Genomic DNA, 20,124 nt, shown 5'->3' on the forward strand with positions numbered 1-20,124 from the left:
GAGCATGGTGCAGAGGTCAAATCAAGGTCAAATTTTAAATATCGCAAAGAACAGAACAGAAATCGGATTTGAACATCCTGAACGGATTCGAGTATCACAGAAGCACGTGCAGTTTCAGCTTCATTGGTCAGGTGGTTTCTGTGGAAAGATGGTCACAGACGACGATGCCGGACCCCGGACAAGCAGGCCAAATGTGGCATAGGCTCACGTGGTTTTCAGTCGCGTGAGACAAAGTCTTCGTTAGGGGAATGTTTAGAATATGATCGTCATTAGCCAAGTTTTAGAAATATCAATACAAGGACCATCAATGCAAACCATCAGCACTACAGGGTTCGTGGTTATAGTGAGAGATTGAGAATGGGCTAGCTTTGAACAGTGTTTCAGTAATATCCCGGCATGCCAGCTTTATATAGAAGGAAAGTCCGAAGTGATGCGGGTCTAAGATATTTACCACTTGGTGAAACACACGAGCACGAGCACGGAGCTGAGAAAGATTCACAAGATATAAATACTACCGACATATCAAACAGATTCCGTCATGTGCATAGCTTTATGCTGTTGCCTAAATCAATCTCTTGTCTAACTCTAGGAAGAAGACATCATCAGCAAATAGTACCAGAATATATGCCACTGCCTTTAACAAGGTATTTGCCTGATGAAGAACATACTTTTCTACAGACGCTGGGCAATGACAGAATGAGGAAGCTGAAATCAACACGTCCACTCTGTCTTCACTGATACTACAGTTTCTACACTTACTATACCATGTGATTCACCAGTCAGTGTCAACGAATATCACTACTTCTTCAAATTATCTTGATGTCTATATAACACACTGAACTATGGTGCCTATAACTAAGATGCATATAAATGAAATAGCTCTATGTATATAGGCCTATATATACATTCCTGCTTTATATTGTGTCCGCATTTTCTGAAAAGAGTCGAGTGGTTGGACGTGTTGAAGAACGGGACGGAATCTCAAAACATATCTTCAGCATCCCCGTCAAAAACAGATAATAGAAAATTGTCTTCAGCGATAGTACTGGCGTTTGAATGGGCTGTTTTTCAGCACCGACTTCTGTGAAAAATTGCTAAAAGCAAACCGAAATTCTATAACCATCCAACATTTGTATCTACCTTTTCACAATTAGCGCATGTGTTCAGGCTTCAATACGACTTCAGCTGACAATACAACTGCCTTTCTGTGGGACTAGGGTACCGTTGGCGTGGACAGCACCCGCAACTCATTCTTACACTTCACCATGAATGCGGAAGGTTATACTTTCCCCATTACTCGGAACATTCTGACCAGCAAAATACACCCCTATATCTACTGACCACATTCTTAACATGGAAAGTCCAGCATAGCATGGCTTTCGCAGAATGGAGCCCTCGTGACCATGAGCAGTTATTGATGCACCGGAATGGACTTGATCTTCACAAAAACAAAACTGTAAGAGATAATGTTCTCCAGAAAAAAAAGATAAACAATTTGTGGTTAAAAACTTCGTTCCCATAAATAGTCACACAACCTAGGGAGAGAATTTACTAAACTGACAGACTATATTTGCATTGACAAGTCTCATTTATCACAAAGTAACGTGTCCCCCAAAGCAACTGGGAGGTGTTTTTCATTTAATTCAAATAGACTCAGAATCATTTTTTTCCAAACTTTCTATGTTAATACACTGTATATTTCTGATGAACCTCTGCCTACTTAAATACCTATAACAAACTTTCTATTGTTACGTCGTAATACGCTTTTACGATTCGGGGTAGAATAGGTCTTCAAAAACCCATGCTTGCCGTAAGAGGCAACTAACGGGATCGGGTGGTCAGGCTAGCTGACTTGGTTTATGCATGTCATCGTATCCCAATTGCATGGTTCGATGCTCATGATGCCAATCACTGGATTGTCTGATCCAGACTCGATTATTTATAGACCGCCGTCATATAGCTGGAATAATGCTGAGTGCGGCGTTAAGCAACAAACAAACAATAAGCTTTACACACCTTCCACAAGTCTATACCATTTAGTAAAATCCAGACGTAAGTACAGAGACCATCAAAATACATTTTATGGTCACTGGTAAGAACAAAATATTTTATGAAGATCACGTGGACCAATCAGATCTCATCATTTTGACATGAAGGTATGATAAGTCAGTATTTCAATTATCAGACTTTACATCATTGCAATAAAGTAAATAGAAGTTCCTAGTTATCGACTTTGTTATAAGGAGTTTAACGATAGAAACATTACTTCAGTGGTAAAGTCGGGATACGCGATACGCAGACTCTGTTATGTCAGTTGAAGTAATACTTGTTTTACCACATACCGTCGGCAGAAACACAATTGTCCACATGTAAAGTCTGGTATGAATTATAACATTTAATAATACATTCGCAAACTACAGAGAAGGAAAGCCACATCAGTGAATTGTTTCCACCCCAGCATATACTGTTGAAAGCAGTGTTGCTGTCTATTCAGCCACTCTTTATAACACTAAATGTTGCAATTGCTGAAGTTGTGAATATTGTCAACATTATGTGGCAAGAAATAGATTACTGAATTATACATTTCTGCACTTATCTTACCGTTATTTCCAACGTTGCTTCCGAAATCACTGCATGGCAAGAAATTAAGTTGAAAAACGTTTCTTGTGCCTTCGTAATAAACATCTAAAAATATTCATTGAAGCGCCTAAATTGTAGAAACAACAATAATAAGCGTTTAAGGTAATTTTCATCTCGATTTTAAATGGACTCCGTCAGTTTTGTGAAATAAATTTAACATGCGCCGGTGCAGGTGTTCAATATACGCCACTACTGCTTCCATTCATGACGTCTGGAATAAACGCGCATCAAAAAGTCGTGCAAAGGAAGTGCAACCCGATTGGTGTAACGCGTAGCTATGACATCACGTGGCAACGCTGGTGAACACCTGCGTGAAATATACAACGCTTCAAAATGACACGTGTTTATGTAAATATGTTTAACACGACGAAGCTGACGTAAAGGAGAGACATAGAAGGGACGGTGGGGGTAGCCTCGTGGCTAAAGCGCTGGTTAGACACGGGAACACGCACCCTTACATGGGTACAATGTGTATAACCCGTTCTTGGTGTCCCTCATGATGTGACTGGGATAATGCGACAAGCGCCGATAAGCCCAACTCACTCACTTAAAGATGTACTGTGCCCCACTACCATTTCCAGGCCAAGTCTAGTTCTAATTATAGATAGCGCCTTTTGTGAAGTAACACGGTAACTGCGTTGATTTAAGATTAATGGAGGCTAAAATATGATCAAGATTATGCAATTTGAGTAAGTTGAGTAACAACAAGTAGCAGCTTTTGATATGACGCGGCCGGGGACCTTCCGCTGTCCGGGTGGACGCTCTACCACTAGACCACGGAGGCGGTCCTCTACCACTAGACCACGGAGGCGGTCCTCTACCACTAGACCACGGAGTCGGTCCTCTACCACTAGACCACGGAGGCGGTCCTCTACCACTAGACCACGGAGGCGGTCTCCATGCATATTACATCAAGACCAGCGGTTGTGTGAAGATCATTGTTTTCACCCTGGATATCCAACCTATCCAACTGTTGTTGTAATTACTTTGCAATAATTTGTATTGATTTGTCAACCTAGTACATTTTAATTGTATAACATGTGTTGGTGGTCTGAGGGTTTCCCACGGAATTCTTTTGCGTATAGATTTCAGGGTTAACTGATTCTTTCAATTTGGAAGTCGTTACGTAACAATATGATATTGATATGCAAATTACTTGTACTAGGTTTTCTCTACTTTTAGGCCTGGGATCTTTCAGTACTATCAACTTTTATTTTCATATTCGCCATATCCTTTGTAACTGCTGAAATGTTTTGGATATGATACAAGCAACTGTCTAAGTACAACTTACAGCCGCTCCTCTCTAAATCTAGTGTCATCACTACAGACGGAAACAAGCATGGCAAGTTTCATCTGCATTGGTTTTGTCATTTCACTGAGATGGGGGAGCTGAAAATGGAGTTTAATCCGGACTTACGCTGATTTTAGGTGATGCTAGCCCATTGAGATAGCATGCCAAACGTCTGGCAGGACTACAAAAAGTACCATCTTTTAACTTCTTTTCGCATGGCGCGGCCAGGGCATCGAACTACCGACCTTCCGCTCTCCGGGCAGACGCTTTATTACGGATTAAGGGAGATGAATGATTGCAGATGACGACAGACAAACAGGTCGTGACATAAACTGAGATTCTGACACTGGCACGTGTGAGTAGACAGAGAGACCAGTATATGCAAACAGGGCCAAGAATAAGTAGAATTACCTGCGCAACTCTCGTGATGCATTTTCACCTGTAGCCAACCTACCTTTTTAATATGGTTCTGAATAAACAAGAAACAGTTATCACTTGGCGCAGGTAATTCAGTCGTCTAAGTGTCGCAACTTGATGTGTAGAGTTGCTTCCCGTAGGCGTACCAGAACCCTCTGATCGTGGTTCCATTCCTTGTTTCGCCCTAATTATGATTCTTGGTTTGCCATTGCCATACCCGGCTCTTAGGTTTCAGGAAAGAGATAAATGTCTTAGACCTGCGTCAATTCCCGAAAACTCTATTGACATGCTCGGATATAATTGAAATATTGCACGTTCAAAGGGTCAGCAAACTACACTCACTCACAAAATCACTTTGCTCCTGTCCTCTTGAGCAGTATATGTCCTTCTGAGAAAGCATCATCTTGCATCAAATACTGACACCGATTTAAACCATGGTCCCCGAGCGGGAAGAATGAAAAGTCACACTACATCTAACGCTAACTCTTTATTTTCATCCTCACAACATTTTACAATTATTGAAGTTTGACTAAAAACCACCAGGTTAATACATCAATAAGTTCGGATAAACCGTATGAAATTGTAATGCTGATATGAATGAAAGGGGCTTTGTGAAATGATTAAACTTTCATTAAAATAAACAGCCGGCAAGGAAGTATACACCGATGTTGATGGCTAAAACTGAAACAATCAAGATGGTTAATTTATGGTGATGTATTGGATACGGGCATCAAAGTCGTGTCTTGGACCTAAAGTACGCTGTGTTTCGGCCACTGTTTTCAGTCTAATAAGGGGGCACGGGTGGCCCAGTCGTAAAAGGCCCCGCGATTTGCTGTGCAGAGTTGCGTCCCTTGGGCACGCCAGAAACCTATGATTGTGGGTTCGAACCCCGTTTCGCTCCGATTATGTTTCTAGGTTTGTCAGCACTATACCCGTGCTCATGGGTTTCACCGAAGTTGTTAACGTCTGAGACCTTCATCACTTTCCTCCCACATTAAACTGACACGCCGCGATATAACTGGAATACTGTGTAATTTTTTGGTCAAATCCACTATTCAAGTCCCGACAGTTTGGTTCATGGTGACCCTCCAAAATGCGTGTCTACTTCAAGGAATATTGATGAATCACAAAGTGTTTTCACCATTCCCTACTTGTCCTACCACCACTTTCCCCTACTGGCGAATGAGACACGAATGAATGTCCCTCGGTGTCAAAGATCACAGTAGCGATGACATTCTTAATTCTCACCAATCCGTGATCAACTCAAAATGTACAACAGCCAATGGGAAACGTTGCACAATTGCCTAATGAAAAGAAGCTGCACATGAGAGTTGGCGCTAAAGTACACAGGGCATTGAATGAGGGCCTGATTCGGACAAGGTACACCATGGCCAGCTACTTACAAACTCGCAAACAAAGTCAAAACTAGTTTCTTAGTACTAAAGACTTTATATTCTTTGTAAAATAAACTTCCCATCGAATTATCTCTAGCGCTATGGAAACCAAACTATGCTTTGTTTGAGTAAAACATGGAGTAAACTTGGTACCCACGCAACAAAATTCCAACATTGTTGAAAAAGTCAAAGATGATCTATCACGAAGACATATATGAAGAAATCTGAAATACTATGGTCTGTTTCATTGACATTGAGGTGTTGTTTTAACATTGGAAACTTATTTTTATCCGGAAAGCTCAACTATTTCTTCAATGTCTGAAAGCAGCGTTTAGAGACACCACTGTCCAAGAATCCTGGGCTAATTGGTTTCATAGATATCGTATATAAATCTCAGTATGCGAAAGTTAACGGCCAACTACAGACGTGTAGGGGGTGGGGGCGGGTGTGCGTGTGTGTGTGTGTGTGTGTGTGTGTGTGTTTGTGTAATGGCCAGTATTCAAATCGAACCTGAGATGTGTTTTAGAGACACCGGTCTTGAGATGAACCATGCAAAAGTCGGCCGGTCAAATAGTTTCCTCTGTTTCATCTACTGGTTACAGAAGGCCGAGATGTACAACTGTATGCGAATACGCTTCGGTCATATTGGACATCGGACAAGAGAGAGTTATCTCCCTTTACCTATTTCCTCCAAGTTTGAAAGCATGTTGTGGAGTCCTAAATGTTAGGCTTTAGTTAAAGGAGGAAGTTAGAATTCTATAATCTTCAACAAAACAAATGAAGACCAATCTAAAATCTACTTTTCCATTTTATATGTCAACAAATTAATTTCATTAATCTTTGCGTTTTCTCATTTACCTGTTGTGTTGTGAGACCATTCAAGTTGAATCATGATGGTTATTTAGTCATTAATGCCTATTGATTTAACGTTCTTTCATGTGTAAAAGTAATGAATGATACAGTGTCCTACATGGAATCTGGCAATAATTTCTAGAAATCATAACATACTCCATTCAAATAGAAACACTTTTGAGTTGACAAGCTTCAGCTAGTCTTCAACCAGTTCAGATCAGTCTAATCTGCCTAAACAGGTTTAGTCCGACCCCATGGATCCAGTTTTGTGTTTGATGTCTTCATCTTCTTCTTCTTCATCGTAGTCCCCTTCCCCTTCCTCGTCGTCGTCCTCCTCCTCCCTTTCTTCCTCATTCCCTGCCCGGGGGCCGGCAACAAAGCCCTGCATGGCCGACCCAGCCCAGGTCATGCCGACCTTCTCTGACTTCAGAGAGGCTAGGTCAGACTGACCTGGTTGACTGTCACTGCGACCTAGGCTGTGAGAGGGCACCTGCAAAAATCAAATGGAACGTAAAGCAAGTTTTCTTAGCCAGTCTGAAACAAGTATTATATCACTGCATTTACACCTTGACATTCCAGTAATGTGTGTAAGACTGTACACATGCACGTGCACTATGCCACACTGGACAAGCATGCATACATATGGCAGTAAGTAAGAAGGAATGTACTACATCACGACATCTACACTGTCCTGTTATTCCAAGGCTGGTAAAAATCCGGAGGTACACCTAAAATGCAAGCTAATAATGGTATTGTGCCCATTGTCGGTCAAGATCAAGACGTTGTAATTAGTGCCTTGTGTAATGGTTAGTCATGAAGTGCATGATTTATGTACAACATACTATTACATATAGATTTTGCAGACTTACAAAGTGGTGTTGTGGAATTTTAATCAAACCTACAGGGACTCCCAATTGGCCCAAAACTATAGTCCTCATCTTTACACGACAGCGTTACTACAATTGTAATAAGGAAATAGATACGATCTTGTTAGGAGGTGTAAGTGATATTGGTCACTATCAATGTTGTCTTGTAGCAATTCGTGTTACCACTGATTTTATTCTTTGAAAATAAATAGACAGATCTTAATTCGTGCTTTATGAGAAAGGATATCTCAAAGCACATTCTCACATTTCTAAAGGTGAAAGAATTTATCAAATGATCTTTGTATCACAACTGTCCATGGGTGGATAACAATACACTGATAAAATATCAATAGTTAACATTGATGCTGCACTACACAACACTTCACTACCACGTTACAGTTCTGTGATGTCACACACGTTTACAGTGTTTTGACGTCACACAAGGTAACATTACTGGGATGTGTCACATGGTTACAGTGATGTGATGTCACACAAGGTTACAGTGATTTGACGTCACACAAGGTTACAGTGCTGTGATGTCACACAAGGTTACAGTACTGTGATGTCACACAAGTTTACAGTGATTTGACGTCACACAAGGTTACAGTACTGTGATGTATGGTCCCTCACTTTTCACACCCGCATAGTGCCAGGGGACCATATATGGTCCCGAGAAAATGCCCTTTTTAAACTGTGAATTTTGATATTTAACACGGAGTGCGCAAAGTCAAAACTATAACCATCATAACCCCAATCATCTTAGCTTTAACATCGTGTAACTCATACTTTATACAATGCTACGGATTGCGAAATATGGCGAGATTAGTAAAGTGGCTACCGCTCTTCTCGGCCTTTTCTGCCATGTTTGAACACCAAACGAATGACTGCGAATTTTGATTATGCACCAATGTCACATACACGTAAATATTTTCAGATAAAATCCTTGTTCATAAGAACAAATATGACCTGAGTGATCAGAAAGACATATTTTTCCCAACTGTATACTTATTCACGTAAATACAATTCTGTTCACTCCTTTATGAACAAGTTTATTTACACGTTTTGTATATTTTTATCGACTATTGGTAATGGCGGAATGGTCGGTACACATGAGAAAACGACAGTGTATATTTCCATTACATTTATGACGTACATTGAATGAATTTATAACCATCATCACCCTAATCATCTCAACTTTAATATCGTGTAACTCATATTTTATGCAGTGCTACGGATTGCGAAATATGGCGAGATTAGTAATGTGGTTACCGCGCTTCTCGATCTTTATCTGCCATGTTTGAACACCAAGCGAATGAAGGCAATGTTTATTATGCACCCATGTCACATACACGTAACTATTATTATATCAGACAGCCAGTTTGAAAAAGAAATCTGATCGGACTGATCTGAAATGATTTACTTGTCCCCACTGTACAGTTATTGGCGTAAGAGTACTAAGGTTTAGTCGGCCACGGTAGTTTTTTGTTCCAAGTATTGCATATGTTTATCGACTGTGTGTCATGGCGATTTAGCACGGTGAGGTGAGGTGAGGTGAAATTTGGTTTAACGTCGCGTCCAAGATTATTGCACTTATATAGCGACGTGCATGCATGTGTATGTGTGTGTGTGGCTGCTTGTACTAGTCCGGGCTGATGCCGATTTATAGTGCTAGCTCACTGAGATACCATGCCGCAGTTTAACATGAATACCCCACTCAGACACAGTATACTGACTCCGAGCCGACCAGTCCTTGTTTTAGCCCCTTAATGCCGAGCGCCAGACAGGGTAACAACAAGTACAATCTTTTAACGTCTTTTTGTATGACGCGGCCCGGGATCGAACCCTGGACCTTCCGCTCTCCGGGCGGACGCTCTACCACAGGACCACGGAGGCGGTCCGATTTAGCACGGCGCTACATACCAACCGACAGTGCAGATTGTCTTTTTGTTTATGATGCTGATTTACAGAAAATATTCAAATCAAAGATACGGAAATATAGATATAATCGTTAATATTAAGTTGGAATAGTGTATATTTATGGGCAGGAGGTTCATGATCAAAACCTAAACATTGAATGGCCAAGCCCGAAGTGATGAACAGTACACGTTCGCATCATAGCAGTGCCGCGATTTCTTGTTTACCGGTTGTCCTACAAACTCGCTCGTTCAGACAAATAACTGCTACTTTTCTCATATGAAATGAATAAGAGTCATGTGTGATTGCTCAAACTAGCTGATCGTGTGAGTGACTTGCCCTAACTGTTTCACATTTTGTCGCAAATGGAGATTTTAAAAGTGTGGCCACGACATCTAACGTGAGTCGACGCCATATTGTAAACAAATTGTGTCAAGGTCGGTTCCACATGTGGTAGCTCGGCCCCCGTTTCTGTCGATGGTACACGCGTACAAACCTAATGCAACTACTGAAAACATCAACATAACTTCTACAATGATGCCAGCAATACCTTTTTGCATTTGGGTTAACCGCTTATGGATACGATGTGTTGTAAAGTTCGATTTCGATCTGTTTTTCCTTTCATTGAAACTGTGATAATGGCGCTGTGATTGGTTTGCTGAAATAGTATTTTCCATGTGTCTAATGTACATGGTACATGCTGTGATTGTAGGAGATAATTGATAACCAATTGTGTATGCATATATATCATCAAATACACATTACTAATCTCTTCAGAAAATGGAACATATTATAGCTCGTTTTCAAACATTCTGCCATGGATATTAGATCAAAATTTAATATTAGATTTACAAATTATTTATGTACACTGTACTCTCGATTAACGTATGATAATCAATTGCAAGTCTTCAACTCTTATTTGATATGTCATCGGAAATGTCAGCAATGATTAAAATTTATTTTATTTCGTTACAATCTGCAATTTTATTCAAATAGGCTAATAGACGGTCGGTGATTTCCCGCTGCTGTGAATTTGTCGTCTGGACAGGTGCGCGTGATTTGACCTCGCGTGTTGTGACGTGGATGACGTCACATGAAACAGCTGATCTAATGTTGTGGTAGTATAATGGATACACGTGGTTTCATTTTCCAAATAACTATATTCTCTTTGACTGAACTAGACAGCATATCTAGAACATCACGATTGGAAAATGTCTACGGCGACCGAGTGAATGAGACCGCATATCATTTGACGAACAGTGTTCGAATATTTGGTGCAGTTTTCTAATTTTGGTATGTTGACATGTGCTTTTCATATCTGTTTGAATGCTTGATATTCCAAAAATATAATGTGCATTTAGTTGAGTACAGTGAGAAAGCTGTCAAAATGGATCCAATATTAAACAACCTAGATTTTTAACATTTTAGCTTCATCTATTGGAATCTCGAATGGTTCAATTTATAACATAAACAGTAAAAGTAATTAGATCTACTCACAATATATAGATAATCAATTTCTGAAAGACAAAAAGTTTTCAGTGTAAATGTGATTTTGTTTTGATGTTTTATATAGTTATATTTATTTCTTTTTTTTCACTTTGCATTATCTAAATTACCAAATACTTCGACCGGTGACATAGTAGTAATTAGATTCCACTTTGTTTTGTATCCTAAGTATGAAATAGATATTTTTTTTAAAATAAATATTTGTCTAAGAGCAAAATCAATGCATTCTTGTGGGTTTTTTTTCACCATTTTAATTTGTATAAAATTCCCTCCAAGATGTAGTTTAGCTAGGCCAAAATTAATAATAAACCATTTTTATTAAAGATTTTGCTGGTTAAATTTTCGAAGTTCAATACCAAGAATATATTTTTCCTTTTATGACAAATAATTCCATTACTTTCATTGACCTACGATCATTATCTATTTCAAACTTTTCCTTTAGTAGAATGGGATGGAATGGGAAACTAGTGGAAATAAACTATCACGTATGTCCTTAAATGTACATGTACATATATACCTGGCTAGGTGTAAATACACTTCTAAAGTCGTATTTATAAATCAAATGAATAAATGAAAGAAAAAGTGGTATTTCATGGACTGGCCATACAAGTATATTTTGAGCAAAGGTCAAAGTTAGGCAGCCAAGTGCGAAATACGAGCTGATACGAGGATTTATCATATAATGGGTAGGTTTCTCGGCAGGATAAAGCCAACGGATAAAAACGATATCCGTTGGGGTCATATGCGGATAGAGATGCAAATATCAAAGGTCAAGTAGGGACTACTTTCACTGTTTATAAACAAACATGGCGTCGCACTCGTCATTCGGCGATCGAGTCAGAATTAACCATCGTGAATCTGGATAAACTACAGGGATATTTGATACAATTATTTAAAAAAACAGTCTTATATACTGAAAGTCAGTGTCGAACTGCGACGTAACGAAGGCATTTTATAAGTTTGGGCAACTTTGGAGATATAAATTTCGAAACAATTTTGCGAGGGCACTAGGCCTAGCCAAGCCGGATCAGAAGCCATATCTGTGCTTGTAGACCTCTGCGGCTTGAAACCTTTTCCACAAATAAAAATAGTTGGGTTTAGGCGAAATATGTATGAATTGTTACCTTGTTTCGTTTGTGCGCTGTGTATACATCTGACTACACTTCTTAACGTTATGACAGAACAGGCCGACTGTGAACAATCACTGGCCGTGATGTCTCATAGACTAGGGTTAGAGTAGCTTCCCTTTGATAAAGGGCAGTTACTCTAGCGGACAGACCGATGGATTGTCGCGAAAGGCAAGTAAAACAACTGTTGTTTTGCGTGTATGTTGCTTCGCCACTGTATAAGAAACAGATTTCAGTTTGAACTATATTGGCTACTGTCACTGTCCGATTGACACATCACCTACCCTGTGACGTAATAAATATTAATGCGCGCATTCCAGGAAAACTCGCAATGTTTAGGTAATGTTTGTGAGTGAGGGGAAGCGATTTTCAAGCACAGAATTGAAGAATGACATTATATGATAAAGAGGTTATCACGCTTGTGTGTTTAGGGATGGTAAATATCCTGTATTAGGAATAAACACTATGTATTTAGCTCGCCAAGGCTCGCTAAATACAATGTTTATTCCTAATGCAGGATATTTACCATCCCCAAACACACTCGCGTGATAACCTCTTTGTATGTTTTCTGGTGGCCATAGTGAAACAATGACATATGGCGCCCGAGTTGCGAGTGATCGAAAATAGTTTTGTTGAATAGATTTGCTGCCCATGAAAACGTTTCAACAATTTTGATTGAATCTACATGTACTTACTCTTGGGTTGTGTAACGTTAGTATAATCTTGTTAATTATTAAGAAATAATAATGATGCCCGATATTGAGCGATGTCAATTTGAGTATTGTTAGGGCTGTTTAGCGATCTTTCACATTTTGTCCTTTGAAAATGTACGATGTCAGTTACCCCGAAGTTGTTTTTATAACTAATAAAAGAGCACGGTCACTGAAACATACATGGACGTAACCGGGATTTCTTCAAGATATACATTCCAAACTGTCATTCGTTTTGGGACATAATCTTTGAAACAGTCTGCGTATGATCATTAAATACGACCACTTCCGTCAATTTTGTTTTGACGTCAAAAACACGCACAATTTCATCGGGATTTATTATCGGTAAATATAACTCACGGAAAATTCTCAGTGAATGTGTACTTCAACATAAATATCATATGTCTATCACTGTTAGGACATGTACTTGCCAAAGATATGAATTATTGGTCATTTAGATTTCAAACAAGGGCGCTTACTTGACTTTGCTTGCCATATTCGGGTGCGTCCATATTACGATTAATGTGGAAAATTAGGAAACTTATAATACCAGCACTTTTATCGATGGCTGGGCAGTGCATAGATCTTTTGGATTTGGTGACTTTAGATACTGTTGGAAAGACAATCAACTCGAGTTGCATGTTATACAATTTGGTTACACTGTGTGAAGAAAAAAAGACGTTGCAACACTTTTAATACAATGTATACGTTTTTGTAACCGCGACGTCAGCACAGTGCGGCACTGAGCGGTTTGCAGGCTGACTGACGTCCAGGCACCATGAGGGTTAAGGGCGCAGCCATCTTGAAGTCTCAAATTCCGCAGCAAATGTTTTCCACGGTTACAATTCCATGAAAGTTGATAATTAATTCAAAATTACGTCTAATTTGGGACTTGAATGATTGCATCATTGACTATTTAGTAAAATGTTATTATTCTAATATATATATTTTTATCATTGACGTGATCAACAACTCGGCTTGTTTCATGTAATTTTCTCCGACGTGCAAAACATGTGTTTCTGTCGTGGATAAGGAATCTTGAGTTCAAAAAGTGTAAGGCAAAACACGGCGGTCAGCTGATGATAACATTACACAATTGCATGCTTTTACATAACAGTCAGCATCGTCACTTATCAGTTATGTTTACTTTGAACAGATAAAGCTGAGCGTCAGAGACATGCTTCTAATAGCAGCATCTTCAACATTATTATATTATTACATGATACATACTGCATTATAGAGAACTAGATGTGATATTCATTAGGGCTGGGACGAGTTCACATTTACTACCCAGGTACCCACCACCCTATTACCCGACACTACCCGGGTACCCGCTGTAGGTCTCAGAGAAGAGTCCAAATGTCCGTTTGGGAATAGTTTGACGTAGCTCTGGCAAAGTATATTTAGATAGAATCTACTCGTATAAAACGATTTGGCCATGCATAAACTGAAGTTGAGAGAAGTTTTATCTTTATTCAAAAATATAAAGTCCAAAGGAGCGGCACATAGTCAGAAAGAAATGGAAACATTAGTCACTTATAGTGTAACCAAAGAGTTCTAGATAATCCTGCCATTAAACGATATATCACGTGATTAAACACGTGTCTGGGTAGTCCTGTGGGTACCCGGGTCCTGCTCGGTACCCACCTGACCCGAGTTCACAAGTTACCCGTCCCAGCCCTAATATTCATTACACATTTTGTCCAGTTTGATGCATATTGAAAAGACCAAACTGATTATTTTTTACAGAATCTTTTATTTCTGAAATTCATGTCTTGAATATTTGACAGTGTAGAATCACATACTTTATTATAAGAGTTACAGCATACATGTATTTTTTAAAGTTGGTAGAAACAAAACATATTTTGCACTTTAATTAGTTTTATTTACTCAAGGCTCAGGAATATGATGAAGAAAGTTACATGTCTTAGTCATGCCAGGATCCGCTGTTTGTGGGTTCAATTCAGAGACCTGCACTGGTTATCACCCTGATGACCCTTGCTTGTAGGATTCACAAAAATAGTATGGATGTCTCTGACCTGTATCATCATCATGCTGATTATCATCTTTCAATCCATGTATGCAGGTACAAGGATGCAGAGTTGAAATGTGACAGCTCGTGTATTCAGCTGAAGGAACTGGACTTGGACAAAATGTAGGTGATCTTGGTGATCATTCCTTGTTTGGTTTCATATATAACAGGATTTATCTCACCTTACATTTAAATACTAGCTTCTGATTAGTTAATTATTTGGGTAATTATTTTTCTTGTAGCCCAATGTACCCCGCTGAGAAATCAATCGTAACGCACCTTAGGTAACTTGCTTATCTCTCATAAGTATTGTTGAGCTGAACTTCACTGATGTTTATCCAAATGCATTGGTTAAAGGGAAGTAACTCAGTTTGTTTCCTTCGTCTGCTATCTGTCAAAATATCTGAATCAAAGTGTTTTACTCAGTGTAACTTTGGACATATTCCGGATCTGTAGGAATAAATGTTGGTGAAATAAATTTGTTGTCAGCCTATCCCTCGGGGCATAAGGTGTAGTGTACCTGTGTTCCACATGGGCTCACACAAAGGGTACATGGGCTCACACACAGGGTACAGGGGCTCACACACAGGGCACATGGGCTCACACACAGGGTACATGGGCTCACACACAGGGCACATGGGCTCACACACAGGGTACGTGGGCTCACACACACGGTACGTGGGCTTACACACAGGGTACATCGGCTCACAAACAAGGGACATGAGCTCACACACAGGGTACATAGGCTCACATAAAAGGGTACATGGGCTCACACACAGGGTACATGGGCTCACACACAGGGTACATGGGCTCACACACCGGATACATGGGCTCACACACAGGGTACATAGGCTCACACACAGGGTACATAGGCTCACACACAGGGTACATGGGCTCACACACAAAGTACATGGGCTCACAAACAGGGTACATCGGCTCACACACCAGGTACATGGGCTCACACACCAGGTACATGGGCTCACACACAGGGTACATGGGCTCACACACCAGGTACATGGGCTCACACACAGGGTACATCGGCTCACACACCAGGTACATGGGCTCACACACCAGGTACATGGGCTCACACACAGGGTACATGGGCTCACACACCAGGTACATGGGCTCACACACAGGGTACATGGGCTCACACACAGGGTACATGGGCTCACACACAGGGTACATAGGCTCACACACAGGGTACATGGGCTCACACACATAGTACATGGGCTCACACACAGGGTACATGGGCTCACACACAGGGTACATGGGCTCACACACATAGTACATGGGCTCACACACAGGGTACATGGGCTCACACACAGGGTACATAGGCTCACACACAGGGTACATGGGCTCACACACATAGTACATGGGCTCACACACAGGGTACATAGGCTCACACACAGGGTACATAGGCTCACACACATAGTACATGGGCTCACACACAGGGAACATAGGCTCACACACAGGGTACATGGGCTCACACACAGGGTACATGGGCTCACACACAGGGTACATGGGCTCACACACAGGGTACATGGGCTCACACACAGGGTACATGGGCTCACACACAGGGTACATGGGCTCACACACAGGGCACATGGGCTCACACATCAGGTACATGGGCTCACACACAGGGCACATGGGCTCACACACCAGGTACATGGGCTCACACACAGGGTACATAGGCTCACACACCAGGTACATGGGCTCACACACAGGGTACATGGGCTCACACACAGGGTACATGGGCTCACACACAGGGCACATGGGCTCACACACAGGGTACATGGGCTCACACACAGGGTACATGGGCTCACACACAGGGCACATGGGCTCACACACAGGGTACATGGGCTCACACACAGGGTACATGGGCTCACACACCAGGTACATGGGCTCACACACAGGGTACATAGGCTCACACACCAGGTACATGGGCTCACACACAGGGTACATGGGCTCACACACAGGGTACATAAGCTCACACACAGGGTACATAGGCTCACACACAGGGTACAGGGGCTCACACACAGGGTACATCGGCTCACGTTGTACCTCATCTGTCATCCTCTGTCTGAAACTTTCAGCTTCTCCAAACCTCCAGAAGGAATGAGCCTGAACCAAGAATGATGCCTGTCACCATGATCAGGGTGACATGACTGAATAGTTGGTCATGTTGATAGTGCTTCATTAAAAATATATTTGTCTTTAATATAGAAAAGTGGCTGTGAATGTTACTAAGTTTGTATACTGTTTTGACCAGGAATGCCTCCATGCAACTGGTGGAGCGTCAGTGTGGCCGCTACCTCAACACCTACGCCACCTGCATCAACAACTTTCCCGACACCTGGCACCTGGACTGCAACAAGCAAAAGCTGAAACTAGCCAGCTGTGCTGAGACTGAGTACGTTGTCGGGGCTCTTCTTGTATTGACTTCCAAGGAGAAGTGACATTCACACACAGATTAAGGGCAATTATTGGGCTGGGGGCATGGGTGGCCCAGTCGTCTGAAGCTCTGCGATTTGCTGTGCAGAGTTGTGTCCCTTGGGCACGCCAGAAACCTATGATCGTGAGTTCGAATCCTGGTTCGCCCCGATTATGTTTCTAGGTTTGTCAGCACCATACCCGTGCTCGTGGGATTCACCAAAGTGGTAAACGTCTGAGACCTGCATCACTTCGGTTAAAAACTATGTCATTACATTTGGACAAAAGTGAAAAAGGACAGATTCTGTCAGGATTGCGTGGCAGAACAGGTTCCCAGTGCTAGTCTTAGGAGCCAATTGAATGAGGATCAGATGGTTACAATGTGTAGCCGGATTTTCCATACTGGCACTATGCTTTTGAAGTCAGTCACTCGTAATCAGGGACAAAATGTCTTACACACTAACTTACACCTGTGCATGTGTTACAGACTAACACCGGTGACTATTACAGGCTAACACCTGTGACTATGTTACAGACTAACACCTGTGACTATGTTACAGACTAACACCTGTGACTATGTTACAGACTAACACCTGTGACTATGTAACAGACTAACACCTTTGACTATGTTACAGACTAACACCTGTGACTATGTTACAGATTAACATCTGTGACTATGTTACAAGCTAACACCTGTGACTATGTTACAGGCTAACACCTGTGACTATTACAGGCTAACACCTGTGACTATGTTACAGGCCTACCATTAAGAAGATCAAGACAGTCAGTGCCTCTGAGTTTGAGAAGTATGAGTCATGTGTGGTGGCCAACCCAATACATAGTGAGCACTGCCGGCCTCAGTTTGACCAGTTCAACAAGTGTGCCCAGAAAGTGTCTTCATACAGTAAGTAGTGTCTGACAGCTAGTCATGACAGACAAAACATCAGCTGCACATGATCTTCAGTGGTACATGTCAGGTGTATGGTGATGAAGATCTAATCCAGGAAAATACTTGAGGCATATGGCATTCACTCCTGAATACAACAATATACTCATTGTTTCATCCACAGCCACACACATCATTGAATCATTCATACACCTCGAGAAGATCGGAGGGAGAATAGGTCTTCAGCAACCCATGCTGAAAGGCGACTATGCTTGTCGTAAGAGGCGACTAACGGGATCGGGTGGTCAGACTCACTGACTTGGTTGATGCATGTCATCATATCCCAATTGTGTGGATAGATGCTCATGATCACTTGATTGTCTGGTCCTGATTCGATTATGTTTCAGACCGCCATCATACAGCTGGAATATTGCTGGAATATTGCCGAGTGCGGCGTTAAACAAGTAAACAAACAAACAAGACAAACATACACGTCGATGAACCAGCCATATACATAACTTCTTTGAAGCCGACTAATCCCATGCAGTGCTCCAGATAAGTCGCGTATCTGCGTAAAATACGCATCAGAAATGCAGAAATATGCAATAAAATAAAATCATCAAATATCAAATACGCAACGAACATTACAGATAGGCTACAAGAATAAAACTTGTGCGTATCATCAAAATATTGGGAAGTAACCCTGCATATTCGATTAGCAAATCAGCAACTTATTTTGAAATTAAAAACGGACATTCCGTCAACCTTGCCAAACTCCAAGATGACAGTTACATCATGATCATTTGCCATCACACTTTCTTGTGGAAGTATCATGGTATTTTTGAGTCCTATAAAGCTCTCGAGCCCACACGACACCAGTTTGTCAGGGACTAGATGAATAGTGTTTTTAAATATTTAACTTAAATACCCACATGTGTAAAAACTAGTGGGTAACAGAAATTTGAATACCCAGATAGAATTACTGATACCCAATGATTTTAAAATGTATGCATAAAATACCCACAACACCAAAAGCTTATCTGGAGCTGTGATCCCATGCTGTTTACTGCTGGTTGTGTATGTGAAGTGTAAACATATCACGACACTATAGTTTTACTTGGTGATATGTTACATGATTTACCAAGACAGTCTACTTGTCGTAGTAATTTTGAATTACACTTTGCTGATAGCTTCTCAAATTGGTTAATCATCTCAGCTCTTGTGCAATATTTGTCTGTGTTTTTTGTCAGTTCAGGCGTTCATGCCTTATGGTTTATCAGTTCATCACTCTTCCTGATGTTGTTGTCTTTATAATTACAGGTAATGATGACCAACACGCTGAGACATGACCTCAATATTCCACACAGAAGAAAGATGCTTTGCATCGGACCCAGACACCAGCATACAGTGAGTGAGTGAGTGTGTTTGTCCTCACACAGGGGTACTAGCAAACTGATTGTGGGTATGGGAGAGGTGTGAGTCCGTGAGTGTGTGTGTGTTTATTTGTTGGTGTCAAGGACTATATGAGGACAGTCGTGACTTCGACATGCAGACAATGACGTCATGCAGTAAGGAACAGTCACACAACTGTTCAAAACTTTATTGGGTCAGTATACATGTATACAGAGGACCTGCCTGAAATAATATAAATGTTTTGGACCAATCTGGCCATGATTAGACCATGTCTTTTAATAGATATGTCACAATGTCTAGAATGTTTATTGTAATTATTAAGTACTGTATTAAACAAGATTTGAAGCAAGACTGCAGAGTGTTCTTGATTGGTAACAGAATTGTTGAATTATATTATACATGTATAAACCACACCTATCCAGACCCATGAAGAACTGGGGTAGAATAGGTCTTCAGCAACCCATGCTTGTCGTAAGAGGCGACTAGCGGAATCGGGTGGTCAGACTTGCTGACTTGATTGAAACATGTCATCGTATCCCAACTGCATGGATCGATGCTCATGATATCAATCACTGGATTATCTGGTCCAGAATTGATTATGTACAGATCGCCGTCATATAGCTGGAATATTGCTGAGTGAGGCGTT

At 41.0% G+C, this 20,124-nt stretch overlaps 1 protein-coding gene across 2 annotated transcripts in view; it reads left to right on the forward strand.

Moving 5' to 3' along the window:
- The window catches only part of LOC139458741 (coiled-coil-helix-coiled-coil-helix domain-containing protein 5-like), a 60,718-nt gene extending 40,959 nt beyond the window's left edge, over nt 1-19,759 (forward strand). Inside the window, exons 1-5 of one of the 2 annotated variants that reach the window (XM_071240151.1) lie at nt 13,733-13,770; nt 14,804-14,872; nt 17,019-17,159; nt 17,938-18,083; nt 19,386-19,759. In XM_071240151.1, coding sequence (XP_071096252.1) covers nt 14,871-14,872; nt 17,019-17,159; nt 17,938-18,083; nt 19,386-19,414 — 318 coding nt within the window. In that variant the 5' untranslated portion in view covers nt 13,733-13,770; nt 14,804-14,870 and the 3' untranslated portion in view covers nt 19,415-19,759. Of the gene's footprint in view, nt 1-13,732; nt 13,771-14,803; nt 14,873-17,018; nt 17,160-17,937; nt 18,084-19,385 lie in introns of those variants that run through there. The other variant, XM_071240150.1, reaches the window with a different exon arrangement.
- Nucleotides 19,760-20,124: the final 365 nt, after the last annotated feature.

This window comes from Haliotis cracherodii, unplaced genomic scaffold (assembly GCF_022045235.1).
Source record: "Haliotis cracherodii isolate W230 unplaced genomic scaffold, xgHalCrac1.p SCAF_13, whole genome shotgun sequence".
Classification (NCBI taxonomy): Eukaryota; Metazoa; Mollusca; class Gastropoda; order Lepetellida; family Haliotidae; genus Haliotis; species Haliotis cracherodii.